The sequence below is a fragment of the Eriocheir sinensis genome, chromosome 21 (assembly GCF_024679095.1).
Source record: "Eriocheir sinensis breed Jianghai 21 chromosome 21, ASM2467909v1, whole genome shotgun sequence".
Classification (NCBI taxonomy): Eukaryota; Metazoa; Arthropoda; class Malacostraca; order Decapoda; family Varunidae; genus Eriocheir; species Eriocheir sinensis.
In genome coordinates, this window is record NC_066529.1 from 12,478,839 (window position 1) to 12,505,386 (window position 26,548).

The 26,548-nt window shown below is 45.5% G+C and overlaps 3 protein-coding genes across 12 annotated transcripts in view; 2 read left to right on the plus strand and 1 right to left on the minus strand.

Annotated features, from left to right (window-relative positions):
- Positions 1 to 3,118, plus strand: part of LOC127001691 (uncharacterized) — a 12,032-nt gene extending 8,914 nt beyond the window's left edge. For all 3 annotated transcript variants that reach the window (XM_050866717.1, XM_050866718.1, XM_050866716.1), the window contains one exon: positions 1,339 to 3,118. In XM_050866717.1, the coding sequence (XP_050722674.1) occupies positions 1,339 to 1,514 (176 nt within the window). In that variant the 3' untranslated portion in view covers positions 1,515 to 3,118. The remainder of the gene's footprint in view (positions 1 to 1,338) is intronic.
- Positions 1,984 to 13,785, minus strand: LOC127001690 (ATP-dependent RNA helicase DDX55-like). 4 transcript variants are annotated; one of them, XR_007755403.1, is made up of 3 exons: positions 13,406 to 13,597; positions 7,665 to 7,753; positions 1,984 to 3,343 (listed from the first exon to the last, which is right to left on the minus strand). XR_007755403.1 is itself a non-coding variant. In XM_050866715.1 (3 exons), exons 1-3 carry the CDS (start codon positions 13,690 to 13,692, stop codon positions 3,176 to 3,178), a joined length of 306 nt encoding a protein of 101 aa, XP_050722672.1. In that variant the 5' UTR covers positions 13,693 to 13,783; the 3' UTR covers positions 1,984 to 3,175. The 4 variants fall into 4 exon arrangements, 3 of the variants coding, with proteins under 3 accessions (XP_050722672.1, XP_050722670.1, XP_050722671.1); XM_050866715.1 differs by lacking the exon at positions 13,406 to 13,597 and adding an exon at positions 13,644 to 13,783; XM_050866713.1 differs by lacking the exons at positions 1,984 to 3,343; positions 7,665 to 7,753; positions 13,406 to 13,597 and adding exons at positions 8,326 to 10,583; positions 13,644 to 13,785.
- A 10,658-nt stretch (positions 13,786 to 24,443) lies between these two features.
- Positions 24,444 to 26,548, plus strand: part of LOC127001695 (monocarboxylate transporter 9-like) — a 25,424-nt gene continuing 23,319 nt past the window's right edge. The window contains exon 1 of one of the 5 annotated variants that reach the window (XM_050866728.1): positions 24,444 to 24,540. The gene's annotated coding sequence lies outside the window, so the exon portion shown is untranslated. Of the gene's footprint in view, positions 24,626 to 26,548 lie in introns of all 5 variants that reach the window. The other 4 variants (XM_050866729.1, XM_050866727.1, XM_050866731.1 and 1 more) reach the window with 4 other exon arrangements.

Here is a 26,548-nt window from a genome sequence, read left to right on the forward strand (position 1 = left end):
ATTTCTTGTTATGGTAGGCAAAGGGGGGTATACAGAACATCTTTTTGTCACAAGTGCAACTGCAACTCAGCTGAAACTTGTACAGTAAGCACCACCATATTGACTAAAACTGTGCTGCATATGCAACTACAAATGTAACTGTAACTTAAAACAGTGAAACAGCCTATTCAAAAGAACACATATTCCCCACCATATTTGGCATATTTTATTGAAAATGATCGGACCAGTCCAGCGAGAAGCAAGAAACTGGATGCACTCATGATCTACAGTTTGTTAAATTGGAACATGCAATTGGATCCTTGGCTGCTTTAGTAAGCTTGTTGCTGATTGGACAGAGGCTTGAAGCAGTCTCTCTCCTGCATCATAAAATACTGGCTTGACACTAGAAGTTTTGGCTCTGTTCTCTGTTGCTCATTTATGTAATGTACTACTACAGTAATACCTCGGTTTATGAGTGCCTTACTTTATGAGTGTTTTGATTTACGAGCAAAAAAGAATTACTAAAATTGCCTTGGTGTACGGGCATCCTTTTTATACAAGTCGAAGACATGAGCGTGGGCACAGTAAAAAGTTGAGGAAAGGAAGATGCCTGAGAGACAAAGAAATATAGCCTCCTGCAAAAAAAATATAGAGGTTTGGAACAGACTAAATGAGGATGTAGTATCAGCGAAGAGTCTGCACAACTTTAAGGAAAAGTTGGACAAATACAGATATGGAGACAGGACCACACGAGCGTAAGCCCAGGCCCTGTGAAACTACAACTAGGTAAATACACACACACTATAGTGTAGTGGTTGGCACGCTTGTTTCACAACAAAGAGGCCCTGGGTTTGACTCCTGGGCAAGTTGGAGATGGATGAGCAGTCTCTTTCAATTTATGCCTCCTGTCCACTCAGCAGTGAATGGGTACCAGGTGCCAGTGTGGTGTTGTGTCCTGCCTCCCAGATGTGAGGTTCCAGCCATTCCCAAAGATCCATCACTTTTGAACTCCAAAGCTCATTCAGGGAAGTTACTGGTTGGGGATCGTAAGTTCAGAGCATGATCAGACCACGACGAATTACACCCACACCCACCCCCACCCACACTTGCTTGAGTTCAGCAGGGAAAGTAAAAAGGGATGGAAATGGAATGTGATTTGTCATTTATTGCCATCTGCAATAATATATGCTCTCCATGCCATTGCTCCTTACTCTGCTACCACTGTCAAAGCATTAGGATAAGGTAAGGCTAACTACCCAATCTAAATACATATTTCTTTTACATGTCCAGTTCATTACACAGTTTCCTATGGCAACATTCTCTTTATGTGTCCTTTCCTCCTTGCCTCATTATCAACAGGTCTGGACATCATGGGCGGTGCAGAGTGGTGGGACTGGAGACTTCCAAACACTACCAATTTGTCTGGAGGGGAGATGGCTGCCTATGCCACAGCCTTCTCCTTCCTCATCCTAGTATTCCTTAGCTCCAGTATGATCTGCATCTACAACATAATAAAGTCCCCCAGAAGAAATTAAGCATGTCAAGAAAGTCAACTGCAAATGTTCATGAGTGCTTACTGGTGAGATGTCACTACTCAACCTCTGTTTATCTCTTTTCAAGATGCTCATCTATGTCACATTAACCCTTGGGTAAGTGATGGAAGAACCCATTACTCTGGGAAAAAGGATCAGTGTGACATGTAGGGTGCCACAGTTTACCTCCCCCACTTCCCCAAAGGTACCCACTGACTGACCAGACCAAATGGGAGTATGAAGAGTTTGGTGGACTGCAAACAGCTGTCCAAGTCAGGATTGAACTGGACCTGCAGATTTGTAGCTAGGCATGCTAACCAATACATCACTGAGGCACTGTGTTCACATATACACACTATGATAAAATAGCTTTCAAAGATGAGACACTTGGAGTTTAACTCAATTCTGTAAAAATACATATAGGTAGGAAAGTGTTCCTCCCTCTTTCAGGTGTTCACAGGAAAACAAGCAGTCATAGTATAACTATATACATTTATTTGTTGCCTTACACTATGAATATTCTGAGTGTACGGAGCCTTTCCCTGATGACAAGCGAAGCAATGTTGAACATGAAGAAAGACCTGGTAGCATTAAATGCAATGACTCCAGCCACCTGTTTTAGTTCTACACCTTTCATTACATATTAAAAAGATGCCTCCCATGATTGAGGTATGCAGTATTCCTATGCTTTGTTGAGCTTATTCAAATATGACTGTGTGTGTGTGTATTTACCTAGTTGTGATATACAGGAAGCGAGCTATGCTCGTGTAGTCCCGTCTTGGAGTCTCAATTGGTCAAACTTCTCTTTAAACCCGTTATGTTTCTGGATTGAGCAACATCTTTGTCTAGGTTGTTCCACTGGTCGATGCATCTATTGGGGAAGCTATAATTCTTTACATCTTTCAAGCAACTTGTCTTTCTCAGCTCCCTTTCATGTTGTGTGTGTTTATTTACAGTACCTATTTGTAGTATACAGGGCCTGAGCTCAAGCTCGGTCAGTCCTGTCTCCCAATCTATATTTGTTTAGCTTTTCCTTCCTTTTATGGACACTGCCTACTTCAATGATGTCTTTGCTAAGTCGATTCCATGTCTCCACATTCCTGTATGGAAAACTCAACTTCTTTAGGTCTTTCAAACAAGTCCCCTTTCTCAATTTCTTACTGTGTCTTCTTAGTTGCCTCCTCCCTTCCATCTCGATTAAATAATTTCTATCCAACACTTCCATTCCACTCATATTCCTGTACAACGCTATCAGGTCTCCTCTTTCTCTTCTTTCTTCCAGTGTTGGTAAGCCCAGTTCATCTAATCTAGTCTTGTGTATTTACCTAGTTGTGAAATACAGGAAAAGAGCCGTACTAGGCTCGTGCTGTCCCGTCTCCATAACGCTTATTATCCAGAAACTTGTGCAGAAAGTGAGGTGTGTGTGTGTGTATGTGTGTGTGTGTGAGTGTGTGTGTCAATCTAAAAAAGATACACATCACCACCTATACAACCACCTGCTTCAATCAAGAGTATTATGTCATTGTAAACAAAGCGGTACATAAAAGAACTTTTAGTGACAGCTGCAATTGTAAATATCTACATACATAAATAAACAGACAAGCTTGCACTCATCTTCCTTTATCTATTCTTGCTGTCCATCAGAAGCCAATGATTTGTTCCCTTTAGCTGGATTTGCTGGCAGTGACTGGTTGGGGTTCCTTCTTGGGCGGGGAGGTGATAGTAGTGCTGGTGGTAGCAGCCCCTTCGGAGAGAGCCTTCACTGCAGAGGGCCCCACCATGTATGCCCCCAGTGAGGCTACCATCACCAGTGCCATAGTTGCCTTAGCAACCTGAAGTAGGGAACAAAACATTGATATCATGATGAGATGGGAAATTTACACACTAATGAAAAAGAGGAAAAATGCTTTCCTTGTGTATGTACACTTGTACACCAAGATTTGTGATATCTTGATTTGCAAATATCTCTCTCTCTCTCTCTCTCTCTCTTTTTTTTTTTATTTTTTTTTTATACATCCAAGGAGACAGTTCAAGGGCACAGAGAAAGAAAAAAAAGCCCGCTACTCACTGCTCCCGAACAGAGGTCAAAGTAGTGTCCAAAAAGATAGGTCAGTTTCGGGAGGAGAGGTGTCCTGATACCCTCCTCTTGAAAGAGTTCAAGTCGTAGGCAGGAGGAAATACAGATGACGGAAGATTGTTCCAGAGTTTACCAGCGTGAGGGATGAAAGAGTGAAGATGTTGGTTGACTCTTGCATAAGGGGTTTGGACAGTATAGGGATGAGCATGAGTAGAAAGTCGTGTGCAGCGGGGCCGCAGGAGGGGGGGAGGCATGCAGTTAGCAAGTTCAGAAGGGCAGCCAGCATGAAAGTATCGATAGAAGATAGAAAGAGAGGCAACATGGCGGCGGAATTTGAGAGGTAGAAGACCATCAGTATGAGGAGGAGAGCTGATGAGACGAAGAGCCTTTGACTCCACTCTGTCAAGGAGAGCTGTGTGAGTGGACCCCCCCTACACATGAGATGCATACTCCATACGAGGGCGGACGAGGCCCCTGTAAATGGATAGCAACTGTGCGGGGGAGAAGAACTGGCGGAGACGGTACAGAACGCCCAGCCTTGAGGAAGCTGATTAAGTAAGAGATGAGATATGAAGTTTCCAGTTGAGATTTTGAGTTAAGGATAGACCGAGGATGTTTAGTGTTGAGGAAGGTGATAGCTGAGTGTTGTCAAAGAATAGGGGATAGTTGTTTGAAAGATTGTGTCAAGTGGATAGGTGGAGAAACTGTGTTTTTGAGGCGTTGAAGGACACCAGGTTCCTCTTGCCCCAATCGGAAATAATAGTAAGGTCAGGGGCAAAGCGTTCTGTTCCCTCCAGCCTTGAATCGTTAAGTTCCTGTAGGGTGGGTCTTCTATTAAAAGAAGTTGAGTAATGCAGAGTGGAGTCATCGGCGTAAGAATGGATAGGACAGTTCGTTTTGGAAAGATCATCAAAGAGCAACAGAAAGAGAGTGGAAGATAAGACAGAACCCTGTGGGACACCACTGTTAATAGGTTTAGGGGAAGAACAGTGACCGTCTACCACAGCGGAAATAGAACGGTCAGAAAGGAAACTGGAGATAAAGGTACAGAGAGAAGGAGGGTAGTTTGGAAAGCAAAGATTTGTGCCAGACCCTATCAAAAGCTTTTGATATGTCCAGCGCAATAGCAAAGGTTTCACCGAAACGGCTAAGAGAGGATGACCAAGAGTCAGTTAGGAAGGCAAGGAGATCACCAGTAGAACGCCCCTTGCGGAACCCATACTGGCAATCAGATAGAAGGTCAGAAGTGGAAAGGTGCTTTTGAATCTTCCGGTTAAGGATTGATTCAAAAGCTTTAGATAGACAAGAATGTAAAGCTATAGGATGGTAGTTTGAGGGATTGGAGCGGTCACCCTTCTTAGGCACAGGCTGTATGAAGGAGGAAAGGTAGATGTTGACAAGCAGAGGCGAAAGAGTTTGACCAGGCAGGGTGACAGCACATAGGCACAGTTTTTAAGGACAATAGGAGGCACTCCATCAGGTCCATAAGCCTTCTGAGGATTGAGGCCAGAGGGCATAGAAAACATCATTTTGAAGAATCTTTATAACAGGCATAAAAGAGTCAGAGGGGGGATGAGTGGGAGGAATATGCCCAGAATCGTCCAGAGTGGAGTTTTTAGAAAAAGTTTGAGAGAAGAGTTGAGCCTTAGAGATAGATGAGACGCCAGTGTTGCCGTCAGGACTGAGGAGTGGAGGGAAAGATGAAGAAGTGAAGTTGGAGGAGATGTTTTTGGCTAGATGCCAGAAGTCACAGGAAGAGTTAGAGAAAGCAAGGTTTTGGCATTTTCTATTAATGAAAGAGTTTTTGGTTAGTCGGAGAATAGATTTGGCACGATTCCGGGCAGAAATGTAAAGTTCATAGTTAGCATTAGTTTGAAGGCTCTGGTACCTTTTGCGAGCTGCCTCTCTATCATTGACAGCACGAGAACAAGCGTGATTAAACCAAGGCTTTTTAGCGTGAGGAGCAGAGAAAGTACGTGGAATGTATGCCTCCATTCCAGAGACAATCACCTCTGTGATGTGCTGAGCACACACAGAGGGGTCTCTATCCTGGAAGCAATAATCATTCCACGGGAAATCGGAAAAGTACATCCTCAGGTCGTCCCACCTAGCTGAAACAAAATGCCAGAAGCATCGCCTCTTCGGTGGGTCCAGAGGGTGTACAGGAGTGATAGGACAGGATACAGAAATAAGATTGTGATCGGAGGAGCCCAATGGAGAGAACAGTTTGACAGAATAAGCAGAAGGGTTTGAGGTAAGGAAGAGGTCTAGAATGTTGGGTCTGTCTCCAAGATGGTCAGGAATACATGTAGGGTGCTGGATCAACTGCTCTAGATCGTTGAGGATAGCAAAGTTGTAGGCTTGTGCACCAGGCTGGTCAGTAAAAGAGGATGAAAGCCAAAGCTGGTGGAGAACATTGAAATCTCCTAGGATGGAGATTTCAGCGAAGGGAGAGTGGGTCAAGATGTGCTCCACTTTAGAGTTCAAATAGTCAAAGAATTTTACATAGTTAGTAGAGTTAGGTGAGAGGTACACAGCACAGATGTATTTAGTAATAGAATGACAATGAAGTCTTAGCCAGATAAGGGAAAATTCTGAAGAATCAAGGTTGTGGGCACGAGAGCAAGTGATGTCGTTGCGCACGTAGGCGCAACATCCAGCTTCGGATTGAAATTTAGGATAGAGATAGTAGGAGGGAACAGAGTAGAGATTGCTGTCAGTAGCCTCAGAAACCTGTGTTTCGGTGAGGAAGAGAAGGTGGGGTTTAGAGGAAGAGAGATGGTGTTCCACAGAATGAAAATTAGAACGAAGACCTCGAATGTTGCAGAAATTAAGAAGAAAGAGGTTCGAGGAGTTATCAAGACACCTCTCGGGTCGGCAGCCAGAAGGGGAGTCCTCCCTGGGGGAATTTGTGGTCCCCCCCCAGGCAGGGATTCCGAGGCATGATATAGGTGTGCCATTTTGAAATTTGAATTTTGGGAAAAGGTGTATATGTTGTGTGAATGTAGTGTGGTGTGGATAGAGAGAGGATCTGTCTTTAGAGAGCATGCTGAACTACTCTCCGGTGTTGGTGAGACAATAGGGAAACGGTTAGTGAGGATATGGGAAGGGTCTTTGGAGGGCTTCAGCACCCTTCTCACCTCCCATATATACCTCACCGGGAGTGGCTTGCGCTCGTTCGGTAGGTGTCTTCCTACCTACTCCAGCTGTTGTGGCAACCCCAGAGTATTCCACAATTTGCCTTGCACAAAATTTTAAGTTTTGCACAGAGAAAGAAGGACATCGAGCCAACCCACAAGCCAAATTGTTACTTTGTCACTATCTTGTATGAAGTCAGAACCCTATCCACTGCACCTTGTTGTGTTTATTTGTTGATACAACTGCACTTCTTACTTACTATGTGGTAGTCAGGCTTGCCTTTCACCTTCACAATCTTATTTAACCCTTTCAATACAGTGATGCAGACGTTGGTGTCACAGTATGGAAAGGGTTAAGAGGAAATGGAAGAGGATTAATCCTCTTCTAAAGCTCTTAATCCTTTTCCATTTCCTCTTAAGAGGTTTAGAAGAGGAATAAGAGGAAATGGAAGAGGATTAAGTGGTTTAGAAGAGGATTAATCCTCTTCCATTTCCTCTTAACCCTTTCCATACTGTAATGCCGGCATCTGCGTCACATATTGAAAGAGTTAAAGTTCTGGATGCATAATCTCAAGGTTTCTGTGAGAATTTTTATGAAGAAATTAGAGCCAAGCAGCACACAGGATGCAGGGAAGACTCCACTCCTTCTTCTGTTATTGCACAAACCAACTTTTGGAAGTGCATTAGCATAAGCTATTGGTATCTTTTAAATAAATAATACCATCACAACTCTGGCAACACAACGAGGCAATGCAAAATATCACTGCAGCAAGGGTTTTGGGTTCTGTTAACTAAATACTGTCATAATCCAGTCTTGGTGCACTCTTATTTTTTTACAGCAATGTAAACAGTTCTCATAAGCTACAACTAAATGGTTATTTGCTCTCTTCTGCTTCTCTATCTATCTAACTATATATGTGGAGTTCAGTGACGACTTACATTGGCTCGGCCCTGTATAGTGGATGAGTTGAACTTGTGATGGAGATTGAAGGGCAGCCGATCCACATAGGCCCCTCCAGGTGACTGGCCTGGGGGAAGAGCACAGCACATCAATCTTCCACTTTATGGGGCACCAATAGCTATGACATTTTTGCATTGCATACTGGAAACATTCAGTTACCATATACTGATAACCAAACTTTGCTTAAAAAATAAAAAAAATACTAAATTTGTGTATTATGGTATGTATTATGTAAAATATAATCATCAATATCGTTTATCACTTGTCTGTGCAGTATCTAATATGGTAATCAGTGCAAGAAAAATTAATGACCCATCCTGTCACTTTGCACTGATGATAGAATCTACTGGTACCAAAAACATGCATAACATTAGGACCATGGCCTCTATTTTTTTTATCTTTCTGTGGTTCATCTTTTGCTTTCAAGTTACCACAAAAATTATTTACTAACCTAACAGCAGTATGTCCTAAGCTGAGCAAACAATCATCCATATCTTGACTAGACTGTCAGGTTTGCTAACAACAATGATAGACAACAGATACTAGAAAATCAACAACATAAGGTACAGTACACACCTTTTCTCAGCAGTGTAAATAAGAAATGAAAGGTCTGTTCTGAAATGCTAATAAAAATATTCACATGTTTAACGTGTATTATTATAAAAAAAAATCAATTCACAGGAGAAATAACGGGTAATCATTTCATTATGTGATACTAAGAAAGCTAGATTTGAGATATGAGAATTTCACTAAGATTCAAATTAGTTTCACATAAGTGGAGCTGAACTAATGCCTCCTGAGCTGCATACATTACACTATACAACAAACAGCCCAAAGTAACAGTGATGGTAAATATAATAAATATGGTACTGTAAATTCAGTTAGACACAATAACAGTATGAGAGCAACAAAGGGATTGCTTTTCTTGTCCAAGTTATATTCTTCACATAAAAAAAAAATAAAAAAAAAAATGTATAAGCTAATCCAACACTTGAAATATGATGTCCAAAAAATTGTTTGGAATAAAAAAGGGTGGGGTGGATTATACAATACTCTATGATGTCTTTTGATTCTCAGCCTCGTTTTCTTCATCAACTTCACACCCAAAGTGTTTATCAAAGTCCTTGTTTTTCATCTTGCCTTTCTTCAGTTTCTTAACCATTTTAAAGTCTTCCTCAAGGTCATCCAAATCATCTTGGGTAAACTCATGTCCTTTTCTCTTTTTTTCATGTTTCTTCTTTCTCTTTGCCTTCTTTTCCTTTGCCTGTGACCAAGCCTCTTGTTGGGGGTTGTACTGCTTCATGCCTGGCCATGACCCTGTTTCTTTATATGTCTTCAGTTTCTGCAGTCTACTTTTTTCTTTTTGTTTGTCTTGGTAGGCAATGCTGTTGTAATCCATTCTGACTGGAACAAAGTCTGTAATTTTCATACCTTTCAGTTCTGGCATTTTGGGCAGTTTCAGTAAACCAAAACTAGTTGCCATTTTACCAAAATTTAAGTTCTTAACACTAAGGATAACATTGCACTCATGCTTTGCATATGACTGCACAAATGACACGAACGCTCTGTTGGCTTTATCCATTGTGAGACGGTCATGAAGCTGCAACTTTCTAATCTTCTGCAGAAGGTCAGGAACATTAGGAGGGCACTCCATTGTGTCTAGGTTGACTTTTTGGTTTATCTGTATGAATTTAACATAATCAGTTTCACATGGCAAAAGCAACACAATGGCTGAGCCTTCATTCCCTATTCTTGCTGTTCGACCACAACGGTGGACAAAGGATGAGGCAATTGAGGGAGGATCAAACTGTATCACCCAATCCACACTTGGGATGTCTACACCACGACACATGACATCCGTGCACAGCAACACCCCAGAGCTTAATGACCTAAACTTGTCAAATATTTTGAATCTCTTTTCTTTCATTTTACCATGTATACTCAACACCTGAGACTTTTTTAATAAGTCTCTCAGAACAACAGTGAAGTATTCAACACAGGCACAAGTAGCAAAAAACACCATGGTCTTTTCATATTCCCTCTCCTTAAGAAGAGTCACAAGGGTGCTGAACTTTCTATCTTCTTCACACACCATGTAGTAGTTCAGTAATGACACAGGAGTCCTTTCATCCCCTACAGCCTCCTTCTCCTTCACTTTGACCTGCACTGGATTCCGCAGTCCAGCCCGAATGAGACTTATCACATCGGAGGTTTGAGTTGCTGAGAAGAGTCCAGTCCTTCTCTGTTTAGGTAGATATGCAAAAATGGTATTGAGAGTGTTGAAAAACCCAAGGTCAAGGAGTCGATCAGCTTCATCAAGGATAAGAACCTCAAGTGCTTTCACCCCAGCAGACAGGCTTGGACCATTTGCAGGAGTGCGTGCCAGGAGATCCTGCAAGCGGCCTGGGGTGGCCACAAGGATGTGGCTGCCTTTTGCCTTGAAGGTCTGCAGGTCTTCCCCAACATGAGACCCTCCAACAGTTAGCAAGGAACTGAACTGCGGTAGGTGCTTCAAGAAACTTTGCAATACTTCATAGATTTGTGTTGCCAATTCACGTGTTGGGGAGATAATAAGAGCACCTATGTCATGCTTTTTCAGGGGCACTTCCCTCTGAAACAATATCTGGATGACAGGAATGAGAAAAGCTAAGGTCTTTCCACTACCAGTCACAGCCTCAGCAGCCACATCTTTGTGGTTAAGAAGCAGTGGGATGCAGGCTGCCTGAACTGGTGTCATTTTCTGGAAACCCAAGTCCTGGATTGTTTGCTTCACTGACTCCACAAGTTTCAGTGGAAGGGTGTCCCATGAGGTGTCCATGGTGAAGTCAAAGGTTGAGGTCAGGTGGAACAAGCAGCAAGGTGTCCCAAGCTTCTTCAGAGGTACTGCGAGAATTACTCTGAAATAAAATGGGAAAAAAAGAAAAATAATTCACCCCTAGATTGTATTACAATTTTAAGCATTTTGCTTAACTTTGCTTGAAGGTTTTTCATCAATCTCAATCATAAGAGTATTCTTTCATACTGTGGTCTATATAATATAATCTAGTCACTAAAATTCAGAGTCATGTAAAGCCTTTCTATTAAACTAATCATTCTGAATCTATATTGCTATTAGGAGGTTTACCCCGTGGGCTTCGGTTATGGGAAGGCCGAGAAGTGGCCGAGAAACGGCAACATTACACTGCATTTTGAGACTAAGAAAAGAGCATGGAATGTATATCAGAGTACTCCTCTCATAACCATAAAGCCGTTAAAAATATTTACTTATACTCAAACTCCATTCTTTTTGGGTGGTGTTTGTTACAAAATAAACAGTCTCGTGACACGTGGCATCTAGCTGAGAGTCGCTTGTTGTCTACTTTAGAGAATTTGACAAGTGATCACTGTATGGATAGTTAATTCATTATGCCATGACCTTACAGCACCACCTATGACAAAGAAGCCCACCTCAAGATCAATAACCCACCACAATGACCCAGGGCATGCATGGTGGGTTGCTCTATGCCGCCACTGCCTACAATTAGCTTGAATTAGGCGTTTTGAGCCGAGCCCCAAACGGGGTCACCCATTTCAGCGGACCGACTCGCGGGAACCCAAAAATGGGTCCGCCGACGCTGCCGGGTTAAGAGGCTTATCTGTATCTTGACCCAACATTTGATGGGTACAGTACCGTCTCCAAGTTTGCGATAAATAGGTCGACGTTGCAGGTCGCAAACGTTGAAATCGCAAACTTTGAACCATTATTCTTAATGGGAAAATTGAAAACCGTCGACATCTTGCGCTTGGCCACCCATCTGGGTGGCGAAGCGCATGTGTGCAGACGGCCCCAGCCGCACGCTGGGCCCGAACAGCTGACGGGCGGCTGATGATGGTGATGGTGATGAGTGCCGGCGGCGTGGCCTTTGCATCAGCGCCACCTGAACGGTATTTTTATTGGGGCCCGTGTGTGTGTGGCTGTGTTTATTATGGGTTTGGGCTTCTCAATTTGCCAATTCTGATTTTCCACATGCTTCATGGGACCCTTTCTTTTCTTCCATCTCTTCTTTTTCAAAAAGAAGAGATGGAAGAAAAGAAAGAAGTCCTGCAAAACATGTGGAAAACAAGAATTAGCAAATTGAGGAGCCTGGGCCCACAATAAACACAGCCACACACACACGGGCCCCAATGAAAATACCGTTTGGGTGGCGCCGATGCAAAGGCCATGCCGTCGACACTCATCATCACCATTACCATCATCAGCCGCCCGTCAGCTGCATTTGCACGTAAGAACAGACGCATAAATTTGAGTAAACCAGTTTCAATGTATTGTTCTTGACAGTAACTAATCTAATTCATCTAGTTAATTTTTATTTTATATTCATAAAATACCTGACCCAGTTTCCATGTATCTTGTAAAAATATGTATTACAGCAGCAAGCAGCCTGTATAAGCGAAGATTATACATGTTATATGAATATAACATTTTTTTTCATTGCCAGTATATTACTTTTTTTTATCAGAACACTTAGTTTTAAAGTAAGTAGTGTTGTTTCGAGGGTAAATGTTTGCAGTCCAAATTACAGAAATGAACAAGATTTTAAAAGTAATGTTCACTCAAGTAACAAAATTAGTACATACTTTTAAGATTATTTAAATCTCCTAGGTTAATGTTGTACTTATATCCTACCAAACAAACTTCTAAAATGTACAATGTATGTATATGTATGTATCAATGCATGTATGTATAAAAAATAATAAATTTACCCTAGTGATCTAACCCGAATCTTCAAGCTGTATGGGATCCCTGCGCTTGCAATAATACTGGACGCAAAAAAATTATGTATATATATATATATATATATATATATATATATATATATATATATATATATATATATATATATATATATATATATATATATATATATATATATATATATATATATATATATATATATTGGCCCCCCCCTTTTCAATTTTCTGGGTACGCCACTGTCCCCAATCACTTTGGCCTGCAATGGCATGCTCGCCAGGCCCTACTCATGGAGATCATTTCGCAACTGAATTCCTTCAATGTGAAGCTGCAAGGCAAAGACATTCTCCTGACAGATATGCATGTACACATCAATGCCTTCAAGGTTGAGGTTTAGATGTGCCGAGTTATCTGATGTTGAGTTTGCATATTTTCCTTGCCTTGCTGCATCTACTGTTGTGAGCAGCTCTTTTCAACTTTGCTCCCAACTTGGACCGAGAATTAAGAAGAGAGGCACCTAAATGACATTATTCTGTTGTCTATCTCATCCACCTCCGCCTCCATGGTCTAGAGGTCAGCGTGCCTGGCTACTACTCCACAGGCCCAGGTTCAAATCCTGGCCCGGGCAGTCGGTATGCAGCTCACCCAGGTGTTCATCCTCCCTTTCAGGCTGGTTGATAAATGGGTGCCTGGGGAAACACAGGAAAGGTAACTGTGGGAATTTCGGATTTTACATTGGCCCGTGTCCCGGGGTTATTGGCTCTTACTCACCACAGGCTCAAAGGCCTAACGGAGCTGAGTTGAGCACCGCAGCCAGGCACAGCTAAAGCGTATGCACCCACCTCTACCTCTATCTCATCCACTGAGTCGGACACTAAAATGTTTCTTCATGGCAGGCAGCACCAACTGTCTCAGTGATCTGTTTTCCATTTACACCTTTTTTTACTTTGATGTTCTCATTTCTCACTCTGGCCCGCGGCCTCTTACCTAAAGTCTCATCTGGCCCTCCCTTCGAAAAAAAGTTGCCCGCCCTTGTCCTAACTGAAAGGACACAAAGAGTCTTAGTCCAGGGACAACTATGAGCTCAGCAAGGCCCAGAGTAGGGCTCCTCAAGGTTTAATCCTTGGCCCAGGAGCTGCTGCAGCACGTCAACACGCCGCGCCAGGCACCTAGGCGGCACACTGAGTCTTGTCTTTTTTTAAATCAAGGCGGCAGGAGCACTCACCCTTCACCAAGTACTTGTACAGTTCCTGCAGGAGGCAAAGTAGCGACATGTCTCTCCCGCTCTTCCGCCACAACGTGTCGGTGTTTGGGCAATGGGTTACGAAAGCTTTATACAGAGGCTCCCTGGACCTTATGTTATGTATAATACCATATGTATAATAATAATAACATCGATAATAATGATGATAATTATAAGTGATAATAATAATAACAACAACAACAATAATAATAATAATAATAGTAATGGGGGCTCCCGTGGTCCCGTGGTAGTCTGCGCCTTGAGCTCCGGTGGTGTGCTGTGCTGGAGCGTATGGGTTCGAGACCTGCCCGGTGCCATGGAATAGGAAAGGTGGGCTCTTTCCGACACCCTCAGCCCCGTTGTTGGGCCTCCTCCTTGAAATAATTGGGCATCTCTCTGCCAGCCGTCTGGGTGGTTGCGCGGCATGCACCGCCTTCCTCCCTTGGGGTATATCCCCAACGAAATACCAAAGAAATGAATTTTTTTTTTTTTTTGGATGGGGGTTATTTCGTTGGGGATGTACCCCAAGGGAGGAAGGCGGTGCATGCCGCGCAACCACCCAGACGGCTGGTAGAGATGCCCAATTATTTCAAGGAGGAGGCCCAACAACGGGGCTGAGGGTGTCGGAAAGAGCCCACCTTTCCACTCCCATGGCACCGGGCAGGTCTCGAACCCATAATAATGTTGTGCTGGAAGCTTCCCCCGGCGTCCATGGGGCTCTAAAAGGCTCCGGGAAGAGCGAGCAGGGGGGCGGGGAGCAAAGCCTCGGCCGCGCCCCGCGGGGCGCGGCCAGGCGCCAGGCGGGAAGTGTTGCTAACTCGCACATACTTTTGCTACATGTTCTTGTATGATCTAAAATATACTGTAACATTCTAGACTGTACTGTTCTGGATATATATAGGAGAAGAGGGCGAGAGGAGTCCAGTCCCAGTCATAGTAAGCTAGTGGTAAGTGAAGAGTCAAAGTGAAGTGTACTACTAAGGAAGAATATTAAACTACAGAAGATGTGCGAAGTGTTTACATATCTCCCTCCCACGGAGTCTCCTGACGGCGACACGGAACCCAAGTAACACGTCCGGCATAACATTGGCGTCAGGGATGTAGCCATTTGTTTTTCGCCATGGAGACTCGTTCCCAAGCTGCCCAGAGGGACGACATGTTGACTGAACTTTTGGAAGCCTTGAGACTACAGGGGGAGAAACAAGAAAGAGCACAGCAACAACAAGAAAGAGCACAGCAACAACAAGAAAGAGCACTCCAGGAACTCAAAGAACGACAAGAAAAAGCACACCAAGAACTCAAAGGACAGCTAGAAGATCGCTTCACAGGATTACAGCTACAGCTAAAAGCAGTACAAGATGGAAGTGAATCAGTGCGAAGAGAAATGACTGATGTGACCACGAACTTGGGACAACGCCTGATAGAAGTGGAGAAAGAACACACAAATCTTCAACAAGAGATGGAGGTGGTACGAGAGACGACACACAAAGAAATATTAGAAGTGCAGGGAAAGGTGAACCGTACTGAACAGGCAGTTTGTGATGTAAGTAACAGAGTGAAGGCCCTTGAAGACTGCTTGGCTGGAAACGGACAGCCAGTGCCTGCAGGGGCTAGTTGTACCCAAGATGCTTCTCCTACGCAAGTCCGGGGTAGTTTGAGCCCTGTTTCGCCTGAGTTTATCCCCGCAAGAAGTTCCACCAGCCCCATGAGTCTGCTGGGTTCGCCTGTTAGAAAGAAGCCTCAGGAGTTTGATGGCAAGGTCTCCTGGGAGGCTTGCCGCGCTCAGTTTGAGCTGTTGGCAGCTCGGAACGGATGGGATGACCAAGAGTGCGCGGTACAGCTGGCCACTAGCCTGAAAGGGGCGGCGCTGGAGGTCCTTGCTCAGCTCGACAATGCGACAAAGGGCAGCTACAGCGGGCTGGCACAGGCGCTGGAGCAACGATATGGGACCAAGCACCAGAACGAGCTCTTCAGGGTTGGGTTCAGAACCCGCAACAGGAGGCGCGGCGAGTCTCTTCAGGAACTCGCTCAGGACCTTGAGAGCATGGCGCACAAGGCATACCCAGGTGCCACCCCTGACCTGCTGACGGTTTTGCTGCGTGATCAATTCATCGATGCCCTGGACAGCCCTCAGCTGAAGATACAAGTGAACCAAACTAAGCCAACATCAATGCAGGAAGCTCTGGCACGTGCCATGGAGTTTGAGTCCTATGTTAGGTCTAGCTTGTCAAGCTTCAGGGACGACTCGACTTCTGACTTTAGGGCACGAAAGGGCGCTGTCAGCGACACAGACAGGTTCCAAGGAACGTGCTGGTACTGCGAGAAGGTTGGGCACAAGGAGAACGAATGCTATAAGAGGAAGAAGGAATATGAAGGTGGTGCTATGAAGCCCAGAGAAGGACCCAAGTGCTGGACCTGTGGAGAAAAGGGGCACTTGAAGAATGAGTGTCGGAAAAATGTGCCCCCGGCGAGGGACCACCACTCGGGAAACTAAGGAGGACTGGTTCACGGGGGCAACGACCGGTCTGTCCTGTACATGCCCCGAAGATATCAATGTGCAGGAAAACCACCATGTCGAGCTGCCAAGTGGAGGGCAAGGTTGACGGAGTGTTGTGGCCTGTGGTCGTCGACACAGGCTCGGAACGCACATTTGTGCGGCCTGACGTGGTGAGTCATCGTCGGCTTCCTAAGACGTCACTTCGACTGTGCGGAGTCACTGGACACTATGCAGAGCTCAGAGGCCCAGTGGACGTGAAGTTTGAGCTCGGAGGAAAGGAAGAGTTTCTCTCTGTGTACGTGGCTGACATGGATGACCCCTGCATCCTAGGTATGGATTATCTTGTCTCCCACAGGTGCGAGCTGGACTTTCGCGCTAAGCAGCTGACTGTAGGAGGAAGGAGGGTGCCACTGACGATTGTGCACAAGGAAGGCCTACCAGTGACAGTCAAGCGCACCACCATTATTCCTCCGAGGTCAGAGATGCTGTTACCCTGTCAAATTACGGGTGCCCCCCCGGCTAGTCTGTGTGTGGTAGAGAGTGGAAGTCGATGTCCGGTAGAAAACGGGGTGATTGTAGGCAGTACTTTGGCAGACCTTACTGCAGCGGAAGTGCCTGTCGTCGTGGTCAATGTCTCCTTCAGCCCAAAGAAAATAAAACAAGGGACCATGGTGGGGTTGTGCCAAGAGATCGACCAGAAACCAAGAACCTGTGTCTGCAGGAGAACCCTAACGAAGCCCCAGGAGGAGCTGCCCGACTACCTGCGCGACCTGTTTGACAGGAGCTCCAAGTGTCTAGAGGAGCCCCAAGTGGAACAGCTCAGGGAGCTTCTCGTGAGGAATGCAGATGTGTTTTCCACAGGAGACCTGGACTTGGGGTGTACGGACCTGGTAGAGCACCACATCGACACAGGTAGCCACCGCCCAGTGAAGCAAGCTCCTCGAAGGATGGCACCAGCCCGTCGCAAGGAGATGGATGAGGTAATGGATGATCTCCGGCAACAGGGGTTAATCGAGCGGTCCAGCAGCCCTTGGGCGTCTGCTGTAGTGCTCGTCAGGGAAAAGGACGGTTCCCTCAGGTGCTGCGTGGACTACCGAGCCCTCAACGATCTCACCATCAAGGATTCATACCCACTCCCACGGATCGACGACACGCTCGACGCCTTGGTGGGCTCCAAGTGGTTTTCAACACTGGATATGAAGTCTGGGTATCACCAAGTCAAAATGGCGGAGCAGGACAAAGAGAAAACAGCCTTCTCCTACGGTCAAGGCCTGTGGCAGTTTAAGGTCATGCCCTTTGGCCTGTGCAACGCGCCGGCCACGTTTGAGCGGCTGATGGAGAGGGTGCTGGAGGGACTTCACTGGAAGACGGCACTCATCTACCTCGACGACGTGATTGTCTTTGGCCAGACCTTCGAGCAGGAGATGGAAAGGCTATCAGAGGTTTTCGCCCAGTTTAGAGCTGCACACCTTAAGCTCAGCCCGAAGAAATGCTGTCTGTTCCAAAAGGAGGTCCAATACTTGGGACACATCGTGAGCGAGGCTGGAGTACGCACTGATCCTGAGAAGGTGGCTGCGGTAAGGGACTGGCCGACACCCACCAACGTGAAGGAGCTGCGGAGCTTCCTCGGGTTGTGCTCATACTACCTCAGGTTTGTGAAAGGCTTCGCTACGATTGCTGCACCACTGCACCTCCTGACGAAGAAGGGGCGCAAGTTTGAGTGGACAGCGGAAACTCAGGTTGCCTTTGAGAAGCTCAAGGAGGCCCTCATCAGCTCGCCCGTACTCACCTACCCAGACCCCTCTAAGCCTTTTATACTGGATTGTGATGCCAGTGATGAGGGGATTGGTGGAGTGCTGTCCCAGGCATGTGCCGACATGGAACGGGTTGTGGCCTACTTCAGCAAGAAGCTCACTCCAGCCGAGAAAAACTATTGCGTGACCCGGAAAGAACTCCTGGCAGTAGTCAAGAGCCTTGACTTTTTCCATGCTTACCTGTACGGTGCAACTTTCACCATCAGCACGGATCACGCTGCATTGCGGTGGCTGAAGTCACTGAAAAACCCTGAGGGCCAGCTTGCTCGCTGGATAGGTAAACTAGAGCAGCATCACTACACTATTGTGCACCAATCTGGGCTAACACACGGTAACGCGGGCAGCTTGAGCCGGCGCCCTTGCCTACCTGAGTGTCAACATTGCCTCCAGAGGGAAAGCGTCCAGAATATGTGCCGCCGCACTACAGTGGAACAGACAGCGGAGGTGCAATGGGAAGACTTGGGAAAACTGCAGCGGGAGGACCGAGATCTGAGACCAATTATGGAGTGGCTGAGTCAGTCGTCAACGCGACCTGGGTGGGAAGTAATCTCGAGAGAAAGCCCTACCATCAAGAATTACTGGACTCAGTGGGACACTCTTCGGATAGACGACGGGGTGTTGCAGCGACGCTGGGTCTCTCATGATGGTCTTGACCACTACTGGTCAACGGTGCTACCTGTGAAGTCCCGGGAAGGCGTCTTGAAAGAAATGCACGACAGCATCACCAGCGGACACCTTGGGGTAAAGAAGACACTGAGTCGCCTGCGCCAAAGGTTCTACTGGGTTGGCATGAGGAAGGACGTGGAAGAATGGTGTCGCGCGTGTGAGGTGTGCTGTGCAAAGAAGGGCCCCAAGAAGCGTCACCGTGCCCCATTGCAACTATACCAGGTTGGAGCCCCCATGGAACGGGTGGCAGTGGATATGGCAGGACCCTTGCCTCTGACGACGAACGGAAATAGGTACATTTGCGTCACAATGGATTACTTCACCAAGTGGCCGGAAGCCTACGCCATCCCCGACCAGGAAGCCACTACCATCGCCAAGGTTTTGGTGGAGGAGTTCTTCTGTCGCTTCGGTGTGCCTAACGAGCTCCATTCCGACCAGGGAAGGAATTTTGAGTCAACAGTCCTTGCTGAGTGCTGCAAGCTTCTGGGTATCAAGAAGACCCGGACCACCCCTCTGCACCCACAGTCAGATGGAATGGTGGAGAGGTTTAATTGGGCGTTGGGCCAGGAGTTGGCCAAGCAGTGCAACAATGATCAGTCTTCATGGGATCAGAAGCTGCCTGCGCTTCTCATGGCCTACAGGTCTGCCGCCCACGAGACTACGGGGTATTCACCGGCAAAGCTGATGTTTGGACGTGAGCTGCGATTGCCGGTGGACCTACTGACAGGAAGGCCTCCTGGGGAAAGCCTTCCAAGGGACGCCTCCAGTTTTGCCCGTCAACTAGAGGAACGGCTGGAAGAGGTGCACCATCAAGTCCGTGGTGCCTTGAAGTTCTCCGGGGAGGCCATGAAGCGCGGTTACAATATGAGGGCAAGCCACGTTGACTTCAAGGAAGGAGACCAAGTCTGGCTTTACAACCCACAGAGGAAGAAAGGACAGTCTCCGAAGTTACAAAGCCCCTGGGAAGGCCCTTTTACTGTGCTAGAACGCCTCTCCGACGTGACTTATCGAATCCGGAGAACGGAAAGGACCAAGCCGAAAGTTGTCCACGTCAACCGCCTATGGAGGTACCACGGTCCGGGAAACTACACCTGGAACAACTACAGACAACCAGCAGCCGACGAAAACGCAAGGGACGTCCAGGACCGAGAGGAGGTCGACGACGACATAGGCCTTCTGGACCTTTCAGCCGAGGGAGATAACCTCCCGGCTTCGGCAGATGTTCCAGGGACACCCCAAGAAGCGGACGACGACGAGGCGCACCAGGAGATAGACGCGCAGGAGACACCGAGCAGAAGACAGAGACAACGCAGGCGTCCACAGCGATACGACGATTATTATGTTTTTGATTAATTCTCTTATGTTTGTATATAGTTAAGTGTGTGATCGGGACGATCACAATTAAGAGGGGGGGATAGTGTTGTGCTGGAAGCTTCCCCCGGCGTCCATGGGGCTCTAGAAGGCTCCGGGAAGAGCGAGCAGGGGGGCGGGGAGCAAAGCCTCGTCCGCGCCCCGCGGGGCGCGGCCAGGCGCCAGGCGGGAAGTGTTGCCAACTCGCACATACTTTTGCTACATGTTCTTGTATGATCTAAAATATACTGTAACATTCTAGACTGTACTGTTCTGGATATATATAGGAGAAGAGGGCGAGAGGAGTCCAGTCCCAGTCATAGTAAGCTAGTGGTAAGTGAAGAGTCAAAGTGAAGTGTACTACTAAGGAAGAATATTAAACTACAGAAGATGTGCGAAGTGTTTACATATCTCCCTCCCACGGAGTCTCCTGACGGCGACACGGAACCCAAGTAACACGTCCGGCATAACAATAATAACTGCAACAATAAATTATCAATCAATCAATCAATTGACACTAAATAATTAATGAAGCTTTATCTAAATATATGTGTGCACAGTACACTTAATAGGGTAAGGTGGGGTAAGATGCCCCCCTGGGGTGAAAGGCCCCCCTTGGTTTTGTCTTTCTTTCTTTCTTTTCTCATCCAGTCACATGATCAAATAGGCAACGCCAACTTTCTGTGCTCATAGGAACTATTGGAGTAAACAATGGACAGTTGCTCTGGCCACAAGGGGATATTTCTTCTTTTTGACTAATTTCTTGTAAGTTTTCAGTGATTTCAATGATACCTAATTAACGACAAAGAACTGTAGAGTTAGCCTGATAGCTATGGATAGTTGCTCTAAGATGTCTAGACCATATTGCATGTGATTATACTCTGCCTACTTACTTGTAGGAAAGATGGTGACATTTTGTGTATATATGAGTTGCCAGAGTAAGAGGGCCCCTGTGCCTTTGGGGTAAGTTGCCCACATGGAGGCCTTTTACCCCACATGTGGGCCTTTTACCCCATTGTCAGCAAATTGGCAAATGGCCTTGTTTGATGTGTGGGGAACTATTTGCTAATAGCAGACCTTCAAAAAAATGGGTCCAATGTCGGGGTTGTAAAAATTGGTCACATGCAGAATGCACAACTGGAGTAGGCCTAGATCTGTACGTATGTCAAAACTGCGAGTCTGATTTGGCATTACAGTATTGCTATAAATAGAATTTGTTTAAGTTTTTGAAAGGCATCCATAAGTGAACACTTTTGAGTTTGAGACTATAAGGAAGTTGATGTTTTTAACCGTTTCAGATATCAATATTCAACAGAAAGGACATATTTTATCAAATTAATTAAATATTTAGTTCCATATATTTTTCATGAAAGTAGATGTTCCTCTTGTTACAAAAATTCAGAAGAAAGGGAAGCTAGTCTAATATTACTAGTGTAAAAGAAGGGGATACCTTTTAGAAAATTAATTAATTGTTTAGTTTTACATTATTCATTAGGAGACACAAATTTGACTGTGTTCCTATATTTCACATCAAGAGAGATTTATAGGATATAGTTTTCAAAAAGGGAATATATTTTATATTTTTATAATGTGTAAAAAATATTTTCCTTATGTTTCTGTGAGTTTTATTATTGGAAGTCAGAGTGGGGTAAAAGGCCTACCCAGTGGGCGTTTTACCCTACATGCGGGGTAAGAAGCCCCCTTTATTATCTTTTTTTAAATTGTCACTATAATAAGGTGTAAATCATAATGAGTGGATATAATATATACCATAGATAGGCCTTAGCCTAAGATTTCAACAGAACTTTTTTTTCAAAATTCTATTGGAAAAATGTGGCTACAACAGCCAATCTCTCTTGAGGGGGGCAACTTACCCCACCTTACCCTAATTGTGCACAACCTACACGAACTGAGCCCATTCACACACACACACACACACACACACACACACACACACACACACACACACACACACACACACACACACACACACATGGCCTCTGTCACGTCCACAGACTTAATTGCATACACGTATGTAAGTCTGTGGTCACGACCGTCACGTCTGACGGAGGTGATGATGGAGTTACCAACTACGAGGTGCACCGGCCTGCAGTAGAGAACAACAGCAGCTCCGGAATAACTTTTATAATTTAGTTTTTTACAGCAAGGGAGGCGCAGCTCGGAGGCAGTTCAAGGGAAAAAACAAAAGAAACAACAACAAAAAAGCCCGCTGGACTCTTGCTCCGATCACGTGAACGTACGTCGAACCCTAGGTAAAAACATCCGTATAAAAAAACATCCGTAGACTATATTTACCTAGCGTTGAACCATCCTGCGTTGCCCCATGGCCTTGCGTTGAACGAGTAGTCAGTCCATCGCTCATCATTTGTTGACAAACATATGGACAGCATTAACCACAACGAATTCTTGTATATGTTATTTTGTAGCTTAGTACTTCTATTTCATATTTTCATGATATGTAGGATATTCAACATCACTGGACTGGCACCACCACCCCTACCCCGGATCCAAAAGTTAACTTTTTTTTTTTTTGAGTTCATCAGTTCTCTGGACGGGCTCCACGCGGAAAGTTGGGAAAGTTATTAGGACACCTCTTATTGTCTGCACCAAAAAGGGAGTCAGATCTGGGGGCATTTATGCCCCCCCTCCACCCCCCAGCAGGAACCCCGAGGCTTCCTGTTCCTTCGTACTCATGAATTTTGAATTTAATAAAAAAAAAAGAGAAAATAGTGTGTGTGTAGCGTGTATGTAGTGTGGTGTGGGGAGTAAGATAATTTGTCTGTAGAGAGCAGGCTGAACTACTCTCTGGTGTTAGTGAGACACAGGGAACCGGAAAGTGAGGACACGGGAGAGTCTTTGATAGGCTTGCAGCACCCCCTCGCTTCCTGTTTATATCTCACCGGGAGTAGCTTGCTCCCGATTTGGCAGCTGTCTAACTGCCTACTCCCGAAAAAAAACTCCCTTGCAAAACTTCACCTTTTGGCTGCAAAACTTCCTTGGCAGCGTCCTGCCGTGGCTAAAACCGACTCTTCGGCCTTACACAGCTATTTACTTTATAGAAATCATTTGGGATTTATTGTTTAACATTATTTGATAGAACCAATGAGTGTATGTTTACAGGCCTTATTCTGTTTTAAATGCATTTGGGATTACTTTTGTCTCAGGAGTTAATTGATACCACAACAATGAAAGTTGCGCTGTCTACTATACATCAAAGTACGCAAAAGTCTTGTATTGGGACAGGTTTCACCACCACATGATGAATCTGCAACATTGGGTAGTAAATGCAGCCCAGTATACCACTAAAAACTATCTGAGAACGAAGTTCATTTCTGATCAAATCTTGCAGACAGACAATTCCATAAAGTCAATGATAAAGTTTGATACATGCCAGTGATAAGTTACAGGCAACACTACAGTTCTTAAACACCATTAGATGACGAAGATGACATGAGATCACCCACGGTGTATATGAGGGCATACAGGTGCATACATACAGGTGCATATAGGGTAGGCGGTGGCCGAACTGGTAGCGTACTGGGCCCACATTCACCGCGTGATGGACGACGCGGGTTCGAATCCCCACGCTACCACTCGGATTTTTCAGTCACCGCCGAGTGGCTTAAAACTACCCACATGCTGTCCTGAAGACCACCCATCAACCCGGACTCTAGAGGAAGCCGTCCAAGCGAATCAAGAACGAGTTCCTGGGGGCAGCATGAGCCAATGCAAGATGGCGCCACTATAAACACTCGCCTGCGCCAGAACGGGCTGGGCCGACCATCAGGCCCCACCTGGAAGAAGCCTTGGGCCGACCATCAGGCCCCACCAGGAAGATGCCTACCGGCGCAACAGGCAACGACGTAAAAAAAAAAAAAAATACAGGTGTTTGCAGGGTGAATAAATGAACTGGGTGAGTTTTTTCTCTCGTTTTTGACGAGCGGAATGCGTATACATAGATTTGACTGACAGGAAGCACAGGTACAACATCTGGATCTGGATCTGGATTTGTGATGCGCAGGGCACCTGTACAGGTGCATAACACGCATATTTGTGTTGGATGTTGGGGGGACGGGGGAGCAGAGTGTGCAGGGGAGGGAAGTGAATCAAGTGTAATTGTTAGTGTTGGTGTGTTGTGGTGACAAGTGAGTTTGTATTTGTTTTCTGAATGAGTCTATTGTACCGCAGTCTAAAATCTGATGAGGGAGGCTGTTCCAGTCACGTATGGTGCGTGGAAAGTATGAGTGCTTGTATACCCTATCCCGCTAACAACTGACCGAGGGAGGGGATCAAACCACGGTGAGCTCGATCGGGAGCCCAACTCTACCCTCTACAGGCCACCGTGGCCCCCTAATGGTATTGGATCTACATCGGAATTTTCACATACGTGTGTCTGGCCACGTGAATGTTAACCGCATGGCCTGATAAAAGATAACGGCTGATAACACGTGTGACGCTGTGTAATACCATCGCCTGTGGCCTCCCATCACAGCCTCCTCCAAGCTTGACACAACCCAGCCTTTGTGAGACGGTGGGGAGAGTTGTTGGCTATACTAATACTGTTGTGCATTAAGAAAGAACTGATAGTTACAGTGAAACAACGTATGTAAAGTGAGGTAAAACAGCCGGGTTACAGTGTTCAAAGTTTTATGAGTGAAAAGCGATCCGTGCGGATACTTTTGTTTGTGTTCCTCATCGTTGTAATAGTGTTTAAGTTTGGATGAGCTAGGGAGGATCTGTGCAACTTTTTAATTCCCCTTCTGGGTGTATAAGCGTTGTGGGAGCCATAGAAGAAAAGAGGCAATATCAGGCATACAAAGAGGGTGACATGGGGAGGTGTTCATGGCGTGCAATTTTCTTTATCTTTGAAAAATGTGTCTACGGCGGTGTGCATACGTGATGAAAGTTGATGACGAGAACTCGATCGTTAGTCTTACTCGCCTGTGACGGTAATACGATGCAAGTTTTTTGAGTGCTCAAACTAAGTGAAGGAGGCAGAGCTCATTGTGTGTGTGTGTGTGTGTGTGTGTGTGTGTGTGTGTGTGTGTGTGTGTGTGTGTGCGCATACAGGTGTTGTGATATTGATCAGGATCGCTGAATATTATACGCGTTTTGTCCCTGACTGGAATAAACATTTTCTGCCAGGGATCAAACACCTCGTTCTCGTTTCTTTTTCCGTTTTTTTTATTTTCCTTGATTTCCTTTTGCGAGCTTCTCTGATTAAATTACGACGATGGTGTACGATGAGCGATAACTATAATGATATGTCATCTTCTTTTCGACTTTTTGTTCTTTTCTGATTGTTCCTATTTTATTTACTTTCTTTTTTCACCTTCCTCTCCTTTCTTCTTCTTAATCTTATTATCAGTAATAATATTACTACTACTACTACTACTACTTTTTTTTTATTCGGGCCTCCATCTATTAGAGTTGCGTTGTGAGCGGTATATTTTCTAATATCCTTTCACAAAGCAATTCATTGGCCCCACCCCGCCAATGACTGTGGCCGACAACCATCTTTATTTGATATTACAAACTTTACTAAACATTTTATTTTTAAGCTAACAGAGCTTGTGGTTGATACGACTATCAACCACCGTCGCCTCAAAGTCCAGGTCAGCAATGCGGGTGGTTTTGGGTGCAGGTGACCTGGTTCCTCTCAGGCAGACCAAGGCTGACCTCAGGAGGGAGAAGGACAGCCTGCATCTCATCCAGGCGACCACACTGCTTCTTGGTTGTTGTTTCTTATCCGCCAGTGTTTCGGCGAGTCTTGCGTAGAAGCTCTGCGCCCTTGGTCCCATCCCTCCTGCCGTCGTGAATACTACCGGGGTGAAGGAGCCCTGGTCCACATTCTGTATTCTTTCTTCATATGCTCTGTTCTTGTTCGTTTCTTCTGTGGGCTGCATCAAGGGTCAGGTCTCTGTGGCAATGGGCCATGGGATCAAAGATCCTTATGTCAAAATATGCCCTTTGTCCACGAGTCCAAAACCCTCTGGCGCTAACATCCACTCGTGCTTCGTTCGAAACATTAGCGGTGCGTCTGGCGAGGTGTTCGCCTTGCAGAGGGAGCAGCATGGGTTCCACAGTCACGTCGTGGCAGACTTCTTTCAGCATCTGAGCTGTTACGTCTCTTACTTCATCATGTCTCATGCAGACGAAACCTCCTCTCTTGCATGTCATGGCATGATTTTGGTTGAAGGGTGAGCCACAGCCACACATGTTTGGGAGCCCATCCACTGGCCAGCCATACCTGAGGGCAAGGGCATCAGTAAATTCTTTTTTGTTTAAGTTGAAGCCTTTTGCCCTGATAGGTAGTGTGGTTAGCCAGTTTGAAGCGCCCACTTCCTGTGCAACATCTGTCCTCCTCCTTGTGTCTTCTGGGAGTTCTCTCATTAGGTCACTCAGAGTGTCTCTCTGTTTTCCTTCTCTGTTTTTGGAGATTTCATTCCTTAGTACTATTACTACTACTACTACTACTACTACTACTACTACTACTACTACTACAACTATTACTACTACTACTACTACTACTACTACTA